We start from the raw sequence: 11,731 nt of genomic DNA, 5'->3' as shown, positions 1-11,731 counted from the left end.
ATAATAAACATAATAAAAATAATTATAATAATAGGTTTATAGGTATGAACATTAACGAGATTTATTTGTTTAGTTTTCTGGTTTTCTGTTTTTTTTTTTTAATTCTATATATTGCAATTTATTTAGTATTTTTTGGGTTTTTTTTTTCATAAGCAGCACATCTAGTGATGAAGTACATTCGTTTTGAGTGTTGAGTTTTGGTTTTTTTATTTCTTTTTCCTTTATATTTTAATTATAATTTTCCTATAATTTTATATATATTTGTTGGTTTTTTTGTATTGTTTTTTTCTTTTGCATTGAAGATTCGTTTACTTTTTAGTTGTTTACTGTTATTTACATTAAATATAGTAATAATAATTTTTAATAATAATAATAATAAATTTGAATAATACTTGTTATGTTGTTGTTGTGGTTTTTGTCTCTTTGTTTTTTGTTTTTGCTTTGTGAATTCCCTAATAAAGTATTTTGTTTGTATTTGAGATAATTCATTTATTTGTTATTCCTTGTATAAATATATTGGTATATGGAGTACGAAAAATGTTATTGAGAGGGGGTTGTATGGGGTGAGTAAATGGGTAATTTTTAGAAATTTTTCTCTGACTAAAAATAAAATGCATAAATAGGATCTTTGGAGAGGAACATATAATTCCCAGATTTTAAGTTTTTTTTAACATTCTGTAACTCTACAAAAAGTAGAAGTCTTAGAGTTTTTCTCTCAAAGTCTTAGTTTAGACAAAACTATAATTCCTTTTCGAAGTTGTCCCTTTCGAATATTCTTTTCAATTCTAAGACTAAAATAACTTCAGAGATAAGATAAAATTCTCCGAGACTTTAATTTCCGTGAGATATTATTCCTGCAATCAAATAGCTCCTCAATACACTAAAGACCTTGAATATATCTCCAACTCTTCAGAAGACCTCACAATGAAATTTTATAAATATAAAATATTTTGGAGAAGCTGACAATCTGTAGGATTTTCTACTTAAACGTAACCCCAAAGACGTCTTCTTTCACATTTTTTTGACATTTTTTAACATTCGGTAACTCTACAACAAATAGAAGTCTTAGAGTTTTTTTCAAGGTCCATGAGACTTTTCTTAACCAAAACTATAACCTCTTTTCGAAATTTCCCCTTTCTAATATTCTTTTCAATTCTAAGACTAAAATAACTTCAGAGATAAAATAAAATCATCCGAAACTTTAATTTCCGGAATATATTATTCCTGAAATCAAAGAGCTCCTCAATGCACGGAAGACCTTGAAAATATCTCCAACTCTTCAGAAGACCTCACAATGAACATTTTTAAATAGAAAATACTTCGTAGAAGCTGGCAATCTATGGGAGGGATTTTCTACCTAAACGTAACCCCAGAGAATACTTCTTTTACATTTTTGAAATTTTCGGATTAATATTCCTTGGAATCTTTGAATTTCTACATACCTAGTGTCTTCGGTAATATTGCTGACAACAATACCAGGATTATTTCGGTGAAAAATCTTAATCCACTGGCAAGGCACCAAAGTGGTATTTTTGGTATTTTGGTCATCACTGAAAAGAAAATATTTGCATCAAATTTACCTAAGAAAAGTTCCCCAGGACCTTTTTCGGGTTAAGGTAACATGAAATGTCATTTTAGCCAGAAATGGTCAAAAGAAGAAATTTCTACACAAAATCGTCTAAATTAATAATTTTCTATTCTTTGGCATAAAAATAAGCCTGATTTCAGTTATTTCGGAAGTCTTGGACATATTTTTCAATCGATTTGGTTGAGAACTGAAAACTTTTCGACAGAAAATTTGAGGTGTTAAGAAAAAAATCAGGAAGACCTTCAATTAAGCTTAATCCTTGGAAAGACCTCTAAAAGACTCTATATATATACCTCCATCTATTAAAGTCTTAAAAGAAATCTTCGTTTCATATAAGACATGGAAATATCTTTTAATTAAGAAGACTTAGGAGGTGACTTCCATCAATAGAGGGACTTGGGAAACCTCCGACTCTCCTCCCTCAAATAAACTCTCTCCGTGGAGAAGCTCTCTCCGAAAGGCCTCTGAAAAGGGACTTAGATAACCACATTTCTATAAATGGCCTCAGATATTTTAACCCATTAAAAGTTTCAGAAAGTTCTTCCATTTGTAGACCCTCTAACCTCTACAAAGCCTTCTTACTAAGGAACAGATAAGTAGAATTTCTCTCTAAAACTCACCTTCGATAGCCCGATAATGTTAGAACGCCTCAAATAGTTCTGCCAAAAGCCTCATATGGCCCCATCTGTCTGGCTCCCACAGGGAGCCTTCTAAAGGATTCTTTTTATAGAAGGCCCACAAAAAAGGTGTTCCAAAGCCATAAAAAGGTATTTTATGTATAAAAGATTTCTGAAAGGCTTCCTATGGGGCCTCAGGTAGATACCTTTTCTATGCGAGGCCTCGGAAAGGTCTCTTATCTATAAAAGGTTATAGAATGCTCATTCATGTATAGGGGGTCCTTAGGAACATCTTGTGGCTACAAAGAAGGGCCTCTGAAAAGGGACTTAGATAACCACATTTCTATAAATGGCCTCAGATATTTTAACCCATTAAAAGTTTCAGAAAGTTCTTCCATTTGTAGACCCTCTAACCTCTACAAAGCCTTCTTACAAAGGAACAGATAAGTAAGAATTTCTCTCTAAAAGTCACCTTCGATAGCCCGATAATGTTAGAACGCCTCAAATAGTTCTGCCAAAAGCCTCATATGGCCCCATCTGTCTGGCTCCCACAGGGAGCCTTCTAAAGGATTCTTTTTATAGAAAGCCCACAAAAAAGGTGTTCCAAAGCCATAAAAATGTATTTTATATATAAAAGATTTCTGAAAGGCTCCCTATAAGGTCTCAGGTAGATAACTTTTCTACAAGACCTCGAAAATATATCCTATCTATAAAAGTTTACAGAATGCTCATTCATGTATAGGGGCCCTTAGGAACATCTTGTGTCGATAAGGAAGGAATTCTAACTTGATGGTATATCTTAAAGGCAAAGACCTCAGAAAAGCTTTCTATCGATAAAATATCCCACAAATATCCTTCCTTCTATAAACAAATTTTTCTTATCGGAAAAGGTTTCGGAAAAATCTACTACAGGACCTCGGGCGGCTTTCATACAATAAAAGACCCCCATAAGGGCGATCTAACTTTATAAAGCCCTACCGTCACTAGTAGCCTTCAGGCAGGTTCTCCGAATATTCTCTCAATGGCATAATAAATATGGAGGACCTCAGAAGGTCCTTCTCTCCATATTGGCGATCCCTAATAAGGGCGATCCAACCACCTAATAAAGCCCTTTCGTCATTAGTAGCCTTCAGACAGGTTCTCAGCAACATCTCTCAATGGCATAATAAATAAGATGGAACTTAGAAGAGCCTTCTCTCCATAAGAGCTGACAAGAAAGGTCTCCAGCCCTAAAAGGTCTCTAACAACAAATTGTATCAAAACTTGTAAAAAAATCGGAAAAGTCTAGGAAGGGCTTTTATCTAGATTAAGCCTCAGTAGGGCAAAGAATAGACGAAAATGGCTTCAATCTATAAAAATTAGGTCCTCCGGGTCCTTTTGTGGTCGAAAGCTCCCAAAAAATGGTGAGAAAGGTCTTAGAATGTCTTAAATTTATAGAAGGGCTGCAGAAAAGTCTTCCTAAGCCAATTTTCTTCTCCGACTCTTTATGTCGCCAAAATATCTCAGAATAGTCCTCCATGGACAGAAGATCTTCAGAAAGGTCTTCTATTTCTATTTTCAAGTCTCAAAATAAATGAGAAAGGCCTGAGAATGATTTAAATTTATAGAAGGACTGCAGAAAATCTCAGAGATACCTTCTATTTCTGCTTTTAATCTCTAGAAACCCTCAAAAAGGCCTACTAACCTTATGGCCTAAGAAAGGCATGTTAGATATTGAGGAACTCAGAAGAACCTTGTCTCCATAAAATACTTTATAAAGTCCGTCTCTTGGCCTCAGAGAGGTCTCAGAATGGCTCAAGTCCCCAAAAGGTCTCAAAATAGTATTCCATGGATAGAAGATCTTCATAAAGACCTTCCATTTTTATTTTCAAGTCTCTAAAAGGGTGAGAGGGTCTTAGAATGACTTAAATTTATGGAAGGGCTGCAAAAAATTTCTCCTGACCCATTTTTATTCTAAAAGGTTCTCTGGCGCCCAAATATCTTTTATCTCTGCCTTTAATCTCTAGAAACCTTCAAAAAGGCCTCTTAACATCATGGCCTAAGGAAAGCCTTCTCCCAAAAAATATTTTATAAGGTCCGTCTCTTGACAATAAGTCTTACAGAGGCCAAGAAATATCTCTGAATGGCTTAAGTCCATGGAAGGCCTCTGTCACCTTTTTAGGAAAAATCTGAGAAAGGCTCTTATTTGTAGAAGGCCTCAGCAGGGCTAAAAGGGCTATGCCATCAGAAGGCTAAAAGATGTGTGAAAATGACTGAATTTTACGAAGGGCCTCAGAAACTCCTCTTGCCAATTCTTTTTTTCTGAGGCCTTCTATCGCCAAAAAGTTCTCAGAAAGGTTAAAAAAAACCCTCAGAATCGATTTTTATTCAAAGAAGAACTCAGATATGTCCCACTGTTCAAATATTCTCAAAAAGACACTATAAAAGGCCTTGAAAGACTTTCGATTTTCAGAAGACGTTTAGAAAGGTCTCCTATCTAAAAAAAAGTGCAAGGAGTGCCCATTCTCTAAGAAGGACCCAGAATGTTCCAAATAGCTTGCTATTTATGTAAAGAGTCTAAAAACAGCCTTTCTGTAGAAGATCTCAAAAAGTTATTTCATTTAAAGGTCTTCTATCTAAAGAAGACCTCAGAAGGTAGAATGCTTATCAAGGACCTGTGGCCATCAAAAGGACTTACGGCCAAGAATGTTCTGAAAATGGCTTAAATTTATTGAATGGGTTCAGAAAAGCCTTTTAAAGCCATTTTTACCTTCACAGAACGGCTTCTGTGAAGGCCTGATAAAGATTTAGAAATAGCCTGAGAACTCAAAGTTTATTATTTTTTCAAAGGACATGTTTTCAAGAAAACTCTTTGATTTTTCTATAGAAACATCCTGAGTCTCCAAGGTCTCCAATTTTGTCAAAAATATAATCAGAGAATAGCAGGTCTCTAATTTATGCTATAGATACTCTCCGTAGACCCACATTTTTTTCGATGATTTTTGAGAACAAAACTTGTAAGTCTCTTACATTTTTCTCTAGGATATCATATTTATCCTTTTTAGTCGTATGGAAGAGAGTCTGAAAATCTGAGACCCTCTATGAGAAGTCTCAAATAAAGGTTGAGTAAGTCTCTATATGTTTAGAAAGTATCATAGAGGTATAAAAAATCATCTGTCTCCAGAAGACCTTAGAAAATTATTTTGTCCTTAAAAGAACTTTCAAAGGACTGTGTTATGGAGAGTCTATAGGATGTTCACTTTTATATCAGAGCCCTCTTCTTTATCTCAGACCTCATTCTTTCCTGATCCAGGAACCGGGAATCGAATGGTAAAGAGTAGTTGCTAAAAACACCTGCTATATATTGTGACGGTTTTACTTATTATTTGTATGTATGTGTATGTGTATGGCATTTTGGAATGTCTATGTGTTGGTTTTCTTTTCTTTTTTCATATATATATAAATAGATATATATTTAATTTATATTATAACTTAATGCTAATGTTATCCACTTCTTCTTCCTCATCCTCCTCGTCCTCTCCGTAGCTGGTATACACGACACCTTAAGCATTAGATTCTTTTAAATTTTGCAATCTTGCCAATTGATTCGAATCTAGCTCTTCGGGTATACTCGCCCGACCGCCCACCACCTGTTTGGGTGCATCAACATCTGTCTCGCCATGTCTTGACTCATCCACACTCTGGGGACCGCCACCACCACCGCCTCCGGCATTGGCAAAAGCATCATCGAAATTAGCATCGAAATTTGCCTCAAAATTCGCTTCAAATCCTGTGGCGGCTGCATCACTGCTAGCCGCTGCATTGGCTTTCTCATTGAACGGGTCTTCGGCCTCTTCCAGCGGCTGGACCTCGGATGAGTCATGCTCCTGATCGGATGAGGGTAAATCCTCTGGATTGGGTGTAGGCGAGGTTAGTGTTATTGTTACGCTAACAGCCTCGAGGGCTTCATTACCTTCAATTATTTGCGGTATGTCCGTTTGTTTGGTGGCCTGTTTCTTTTTGCTGGCATCGTTGTCATCATCATCATCCATACCGCCGCCACCATCACCGGCACCACCCTTAGGCTTAGTTGTATTCTGCTCAGCATCATCATCATCATCGGCATCACCTTTGTCTTCTACTGGAGGGAAAGATTTATCGGATCCGTCTTCAACCATAGGGGTTGCAGCGGTTACAATAATTTGTGCCATACCTAAATTCAATGTATTGCCCTTGTCCTTGGTGACCTTGGCGCCCAATGTGGGTGCAGTAAATGAAGGTGGCGGTTGTGATGGTGGTGGATTACCATCTTCCTCGATATCGTCCTGGAAAATGGAAAAAATAATAATGAAAGGATTATTTCAATTGGAAAGGAGAGGGAAATTTATAAATGGGTGGGGAGCTCAAATCCCAACAAGAAAACCATAAAATTATATTTTAATACCAACGATCAGCATAAAATTTTATGTCGATTTAGCCATGTCCGTCCGTTTTTCCGTCTGTGGAATCACTCTAGCTCCAGAACGAAATGAAGTAGGTTTACAAAATTTTACTCAAATGTATATTATGTCTGCAGAGCTTTAAATATTGAACATGGGCCATTTAGGTCCACGTTTTGGTATAGCCCCCTTATAATGGTACCTCCCGATATTCGGTATTTTGATGATTTTTGAGACAATATTAATCGGAATTGTTTCAAATTTGATATTTGAAGTTCGAAATGGATGTTACAGCCTAAGACAGAAAATTGTCTGTGCAGGTCCACGTCTTCGTACAGCCCACATATAATGGTACCTCCCGATTTTAGCGACATTATTTACCGGAATTGTTTCAAATTTAGCATTTGAAGTTCGTAATGGATATTACAGTCTATGACAAAAAATTGTCTTTGCAGGACCAGGTCTTCGCTTAGCCCTCTTATATCGGTACCTCCCTATATTCCGTATTTTGATGATTTCAGCGACATTATTCACCGGAATTGTTTCAAATTTCGTATTTGAAGTTCCTAACGGGTACTATAGCCTGTGATAGAAAATTATATTTGCAGGTCCAGGTCTTCGCATAGCCCTCTTATATCGGTACCTCCCTATATTCGGTATTTTGAAGATTTCAGCGACATTATTAACCGGAATCATTTCAAATTTCGTATTTGAAGTTCTTAATGGGTACTACAGTCAATGACCGAAAATTGTCTCTGCAGGTCTAGGTCTTCGTACAGCCTCCATATAACGGTATCTCCCGATATTCGGTATTTTGATGATTTTTGCGACATTATGCATCGAAAATATTTCAAATTTTGTATTTGAAGTTCCTAATGAGTACTACAGTCTATGACGGAAAATTGTCTTTGCAGGTCCAGGTCTTCGTATAGCCCCCATATATCGGCACCTTCCGATATTCGGTATTTTGATTATTTCAGCGACATTATTCACCGGAATCGTTTCAAATTTCGTACTTGAAGTTCCCAATGGGTACCGCAGTCTATAACTAAAAATTATATTTGCAGGTCCAGGTCTTCGCATAGCCCTCTTATATCGGTGCCTCCCTATATTCGGTATTTTGATGATTTCAGCGACATTATTCACCGGAATCGTTTCAAATTTGGTATTTGAAGTTCTTAATGGGTACTATAGCCTCTGACAAAAAATTGTCTTTGCAGTTCCAGGTCTTCGTATAGTCCTCTTATATCGGTACCTCCCTATTTTTTGTATTTTGATGATTTCAGCAACATTATTTACCGGAATTTACCATTTGGATCTTCGTATTTGAAGTTCCAAATGGGTACCGCAGTCTATGACTGAAAATTATCTCTGCAGGTCTAGGTCTTCGTACAGCCTCCATATATCGGTACCTCCCTATATTCGGTATTTTGATGATTTCAGCGACATTATTCGCCGGAATTGCTTCAAATTTGGTATTTGATGTTCGTAATGGATGGTACAGCCTATGACAATAAATTGTCTATGTAGGTCCAGGTCTTCGTATAGCCCCCATATATCGGTACGTCCCGATATTCGGTATTTTGATGATTTTGGCGACATTATTCACCGTTTTCAAATTTCGTATATGAAACTAGAAATGGATTTTACAGCCTAAGATAGAAAATTATCTGTGCAGGTCCACGTCTTCGTATAGCCCCCATATAATGGTACCTCCCGATATTCGGTATTTTGATGATTTTTGCGACAATATTCATCGGAATTGTTTCAAATTTGGTATTTGAAGTTCGATATGGATGTTACAGCCTAAGACAGAAAATTGTCTGTGCAGGTCGTATAGTCTCTATATAACGGTACCGCCCTATATTCGGTATTTTGATGATTTAGGTGACATTAGCCACCGAAATTGTTTTAACTTTGGTATTTGAAGTTCTTAATGGGTACCGCAGTCTATGACATAAAATTGTCTTTGCAGGTTCAGGTCTTCGTATAGCCCCCATGTATCGGTACCTCCCGATATTCGGTATTTTGATAATTTCAGCGACATTATTTACCGAAATTGTTTCAAATTCCGTATTTGAGGTTCGTAACGGGTACTACATCCTGTGACGGAAAATTGTTTTTGCAGGTCCAGGTTTTCGTGTAGCCCCCATATAATGCTACGCCCCTATTTTCGGTATTTTGGGGATTTAAGCGATATTTTTCACCGGAAATGTTTTAAATTTCGTATTGGAAGATCTACGCAGGTCCACGTCTTCGTATATACCCCAAAATAACGGCAATTCCCTGTATTCGGCATTTTTAAAATTTTAATATATATTTTTTAATATATCCAAATTCCTTCCAAATGGTGGAAGGTATTCAAACTTCGGCCCGGCCGAATTTACTGCTTTTAAACTTGTTTTTTTTTTCTATAGAAATATTTTTAAGACTCTTAGCTCTTGCGTTTTTTTTCTTTTGAAATGATTCTGGGACCCAGGTCCCATAATCCGTTTCTTCTATAAATTATAAAAATTTTATATTTAGTTTTTATTTACCTCATCGTCCTGCTCTTGTATGAGCACTAATGTAAGCATTAGAATAGAAATTAAATTTTTTGATTAATTTTTTTCTCATTATCTTGACATGTGTCTTATGTGTCTAGAGTACATAATATCTTTTATATAATTTTTTCGTTTTTATTATTAATTGTAGTGTTAGGGAGAAATAATGGAAAAAATAGCAACAAAATTTACATAAAAAACAAAACTATTGCCACTAACTACGAATAAAAAAACATCTGTGTATATCTTGAAAACAGTTCTGGAAGATTACAAGTGTTGAGTATATATAGTCACAAAATTGTGTGTAAGTGTGTTTGTTCTGGTAGGAATATTGGGGTTCCATTCCAATTCGGAGTATCAGTGTCAGAATGCATGCAATTGGTTTTGGTAACGTGCTGTGTTTTGTGTGGTTGGTTTTTATATTTTTAAAAATTAATATTTTGAAATAAATAAGTGTAATTAATAAAGCTGTACATTTCTATAAATAGAAAGAATAATAAAATATATAAGTTGAATCGGTTACTATTTTTAATTTGTTTGAAATTGATTTTGTGCATCTATAAATTTTGTAATGCGGAGCAATGGTGCGTATACATATGGTCAACACATATACGACACTAGGGATATATAAACAGCAATTTTAATTTTATTTTCCTAAGCTTCATTTTTCCTAGAGCTATATATTAAAAACCTTTATAAACACGATCTAAGTTTAATTAGACATAATTTAAAATTGGCCTTTAGAGTTAATATTTATATATCTTCTGATCTTTTTGAGTGATGAATTGTCATTTTTAACTGTATCCAAATGTCTTAAATTGACGTGATACGTTAATTTTTTAAATGTTTTAATTCAGAAAAAAGTTCGTTCAATGTTCGTTCACTTTAATATCTATACTATACGCCACACTGTGGTACAGAGTACTATATTATGTCATAGAATTACATCCAACCGACAGTCCATTTATTTTTATTAAAAAAATACAGGTCGAACTTACTGACCAATTGGGATGAAATGTTTCACAAATCATTTGTTTGGCCCAATGAAACTCTATTGAAATTGGTTCAAATGTACATATAGCTCCCATATCTATTTTTCTCCGATTTTAAGTTTATTGTGCGCCATAAGTATATATATTAAATTTCGTAATTCCTACCTAATTCCGTCTAGTACTTGAAATTTGATGAAAATCGGTTCAGAAACAGCTATAGCTCTCATATATATTTCATCCGATTTCGGTGGCAGAAGGAGTAGAGTGATTATCTTTAGAGCAGATCTTGTGTTCATAAAAATATTCGGATGTGTGAAATTTCAAAAGAATCAGATGCTTAGTTTACATTTTGTGAGCGATATAATTATTCAAAGACCGTTGACCCGTTGTGGGGGAGGTACCAAAAGGAGTGAACGGATATACCTCATCTTTACGCAAGATCTTATGTTAATAAAAATACAAGATCTTGTGTTAATCAAAATATTGAATATGAAAAGTTTGAGCAAGAGAATCGGACTTTTCGTAGGCGAAAACTTCACCTAAAATTTTAAATTTGTTCTCTTTTTTGACAAAATTTCCAAACAGACCTTAATTCTGGCCAATCCATCAGAATTCCAGTGCTATTCTAAGACCCAATCCCAAAATTAGTACCATGTCCAAAGCGTCATCCTTCTCTCCTTCTCTCCTAGATACTAATAGTGACCCCTATGCCAAATTTCAGAATTCCATCTCGATCCCAACAGTCAAAGGCAAATTTTAAGGCAATCTGCACTTTTCGTACATTCATAGTACGAATTTCCAAAACCACCTCTTTCTCTTAACTACGAATTCTAATAGTGACATTCATATCAAATTTCAGAATTTCAGCACTATGCCTTCACCCAATACCAAATTTAGTAGCATTTAGTTATTTTCGTACGCATTTTCAAGACGATCTCAAGCTCAGATACTTAATATCAAATTCCAGATATCAGCTCTGTAATTTCCCCCATTTCCAAAATTAGTACCATTTAGTCCAATTATAGTCCACATTTCCAAAATCACCTCCATATCTTAACTACAGACACCGACAATTACATCTATATTAAATTCCATAATTTGAGCTCTACTCATTCAATTATATTACGCTTTAGCAAAACCACAACCAGACTTATACACCAGACACCAAAAGAGACCGCAATATCAAATTTCGGGATTCCAGCTCTATACATTTACTCAATACCAAATTTCGTAACATTTAGTACTTTTCGTATAACACCAAATGGTACCATTTTCGAATTTTTCGTTATATTAAAATCCGAATTTATATGGCCTATGCACCAAGACTGACTCTGGTGCAAAATTGCAAGATCTAGTTTCAGCCTTTTCGTTTCTAAAATCTAACTCTATTCGTTCACATAAAACAAATTGGTGCCATTTTAGAAATTTAGTACCATTTTTGAACTTTTCTTAAACTTAAAGTTTGAATTTCCAAAAACACTTTGGTACATGTATCCTGCATTCCGTTAGTGTTTCTCATTCCAAATTTGAGAATTATAGCTCACTCCGTCTGTCCAATTTTTAGTACTATTCG

The 11,731-nt window shown here is 35.2% G+C and overlaps 1 protein-coding gene across 9 annotated transcripts in view; it reads right to left on the bottom strand.

Annotated features, from left to right (window-relative positions):
* Positions 1-422: 422 nt before the first annotated feature.
* LOC101900870 (protein nervous wreck) overlaps positions 423-11,731 on the bottom strand; it is a 34,476-nt gene continuing 23,167 nt past the window's right edge. For 6 of the 9 annotated variants that reach the window (XM_059119572.1, XM_059119571.1, XM_059119573.1 and 3 more), the window contains 2 exons: positions 9,161-9,186; positions 423-6,509 (listed from right to left, as the gene is read on the bottom strand). In XM_059119572.1, coding sequence (XP_058975555.1) covers positions 5,748-6,509; positions 9,161-9,186 — 788 coding nt within the window. In that variant the 3' untranslated portion in view covers positions 423-5,747. The remainder of the gene's footprint in view (positions 6,510-9,160; positions 9,187-11,731) is intronic. The other 3 variants (XM_059119579.1, XM_059119580.1, XM_059119578.1) reach the window with 3 other exon arrangements.

The sequence above is a fragment of the Musca domestica genome, unplaced genomic scaffold (genome assembly GCF_030504385.1).
Source record: "Musca domestica strain aabys unplaced genomic scaffold, Musca_domestica.polishedcontigs.V.1.1 15, whole genome shotgun sequence".
NCBI classification, from domain to species: Eukaryota; Metazoa; Arthropoda; class Insecta; order Diptera; family Muscidae; genus Musca; species Musca domestica.
Note: the sequence above shows the minus strand (reverse complement) of the source record. Positions and strands in the feature narration are given on the sequence as shown.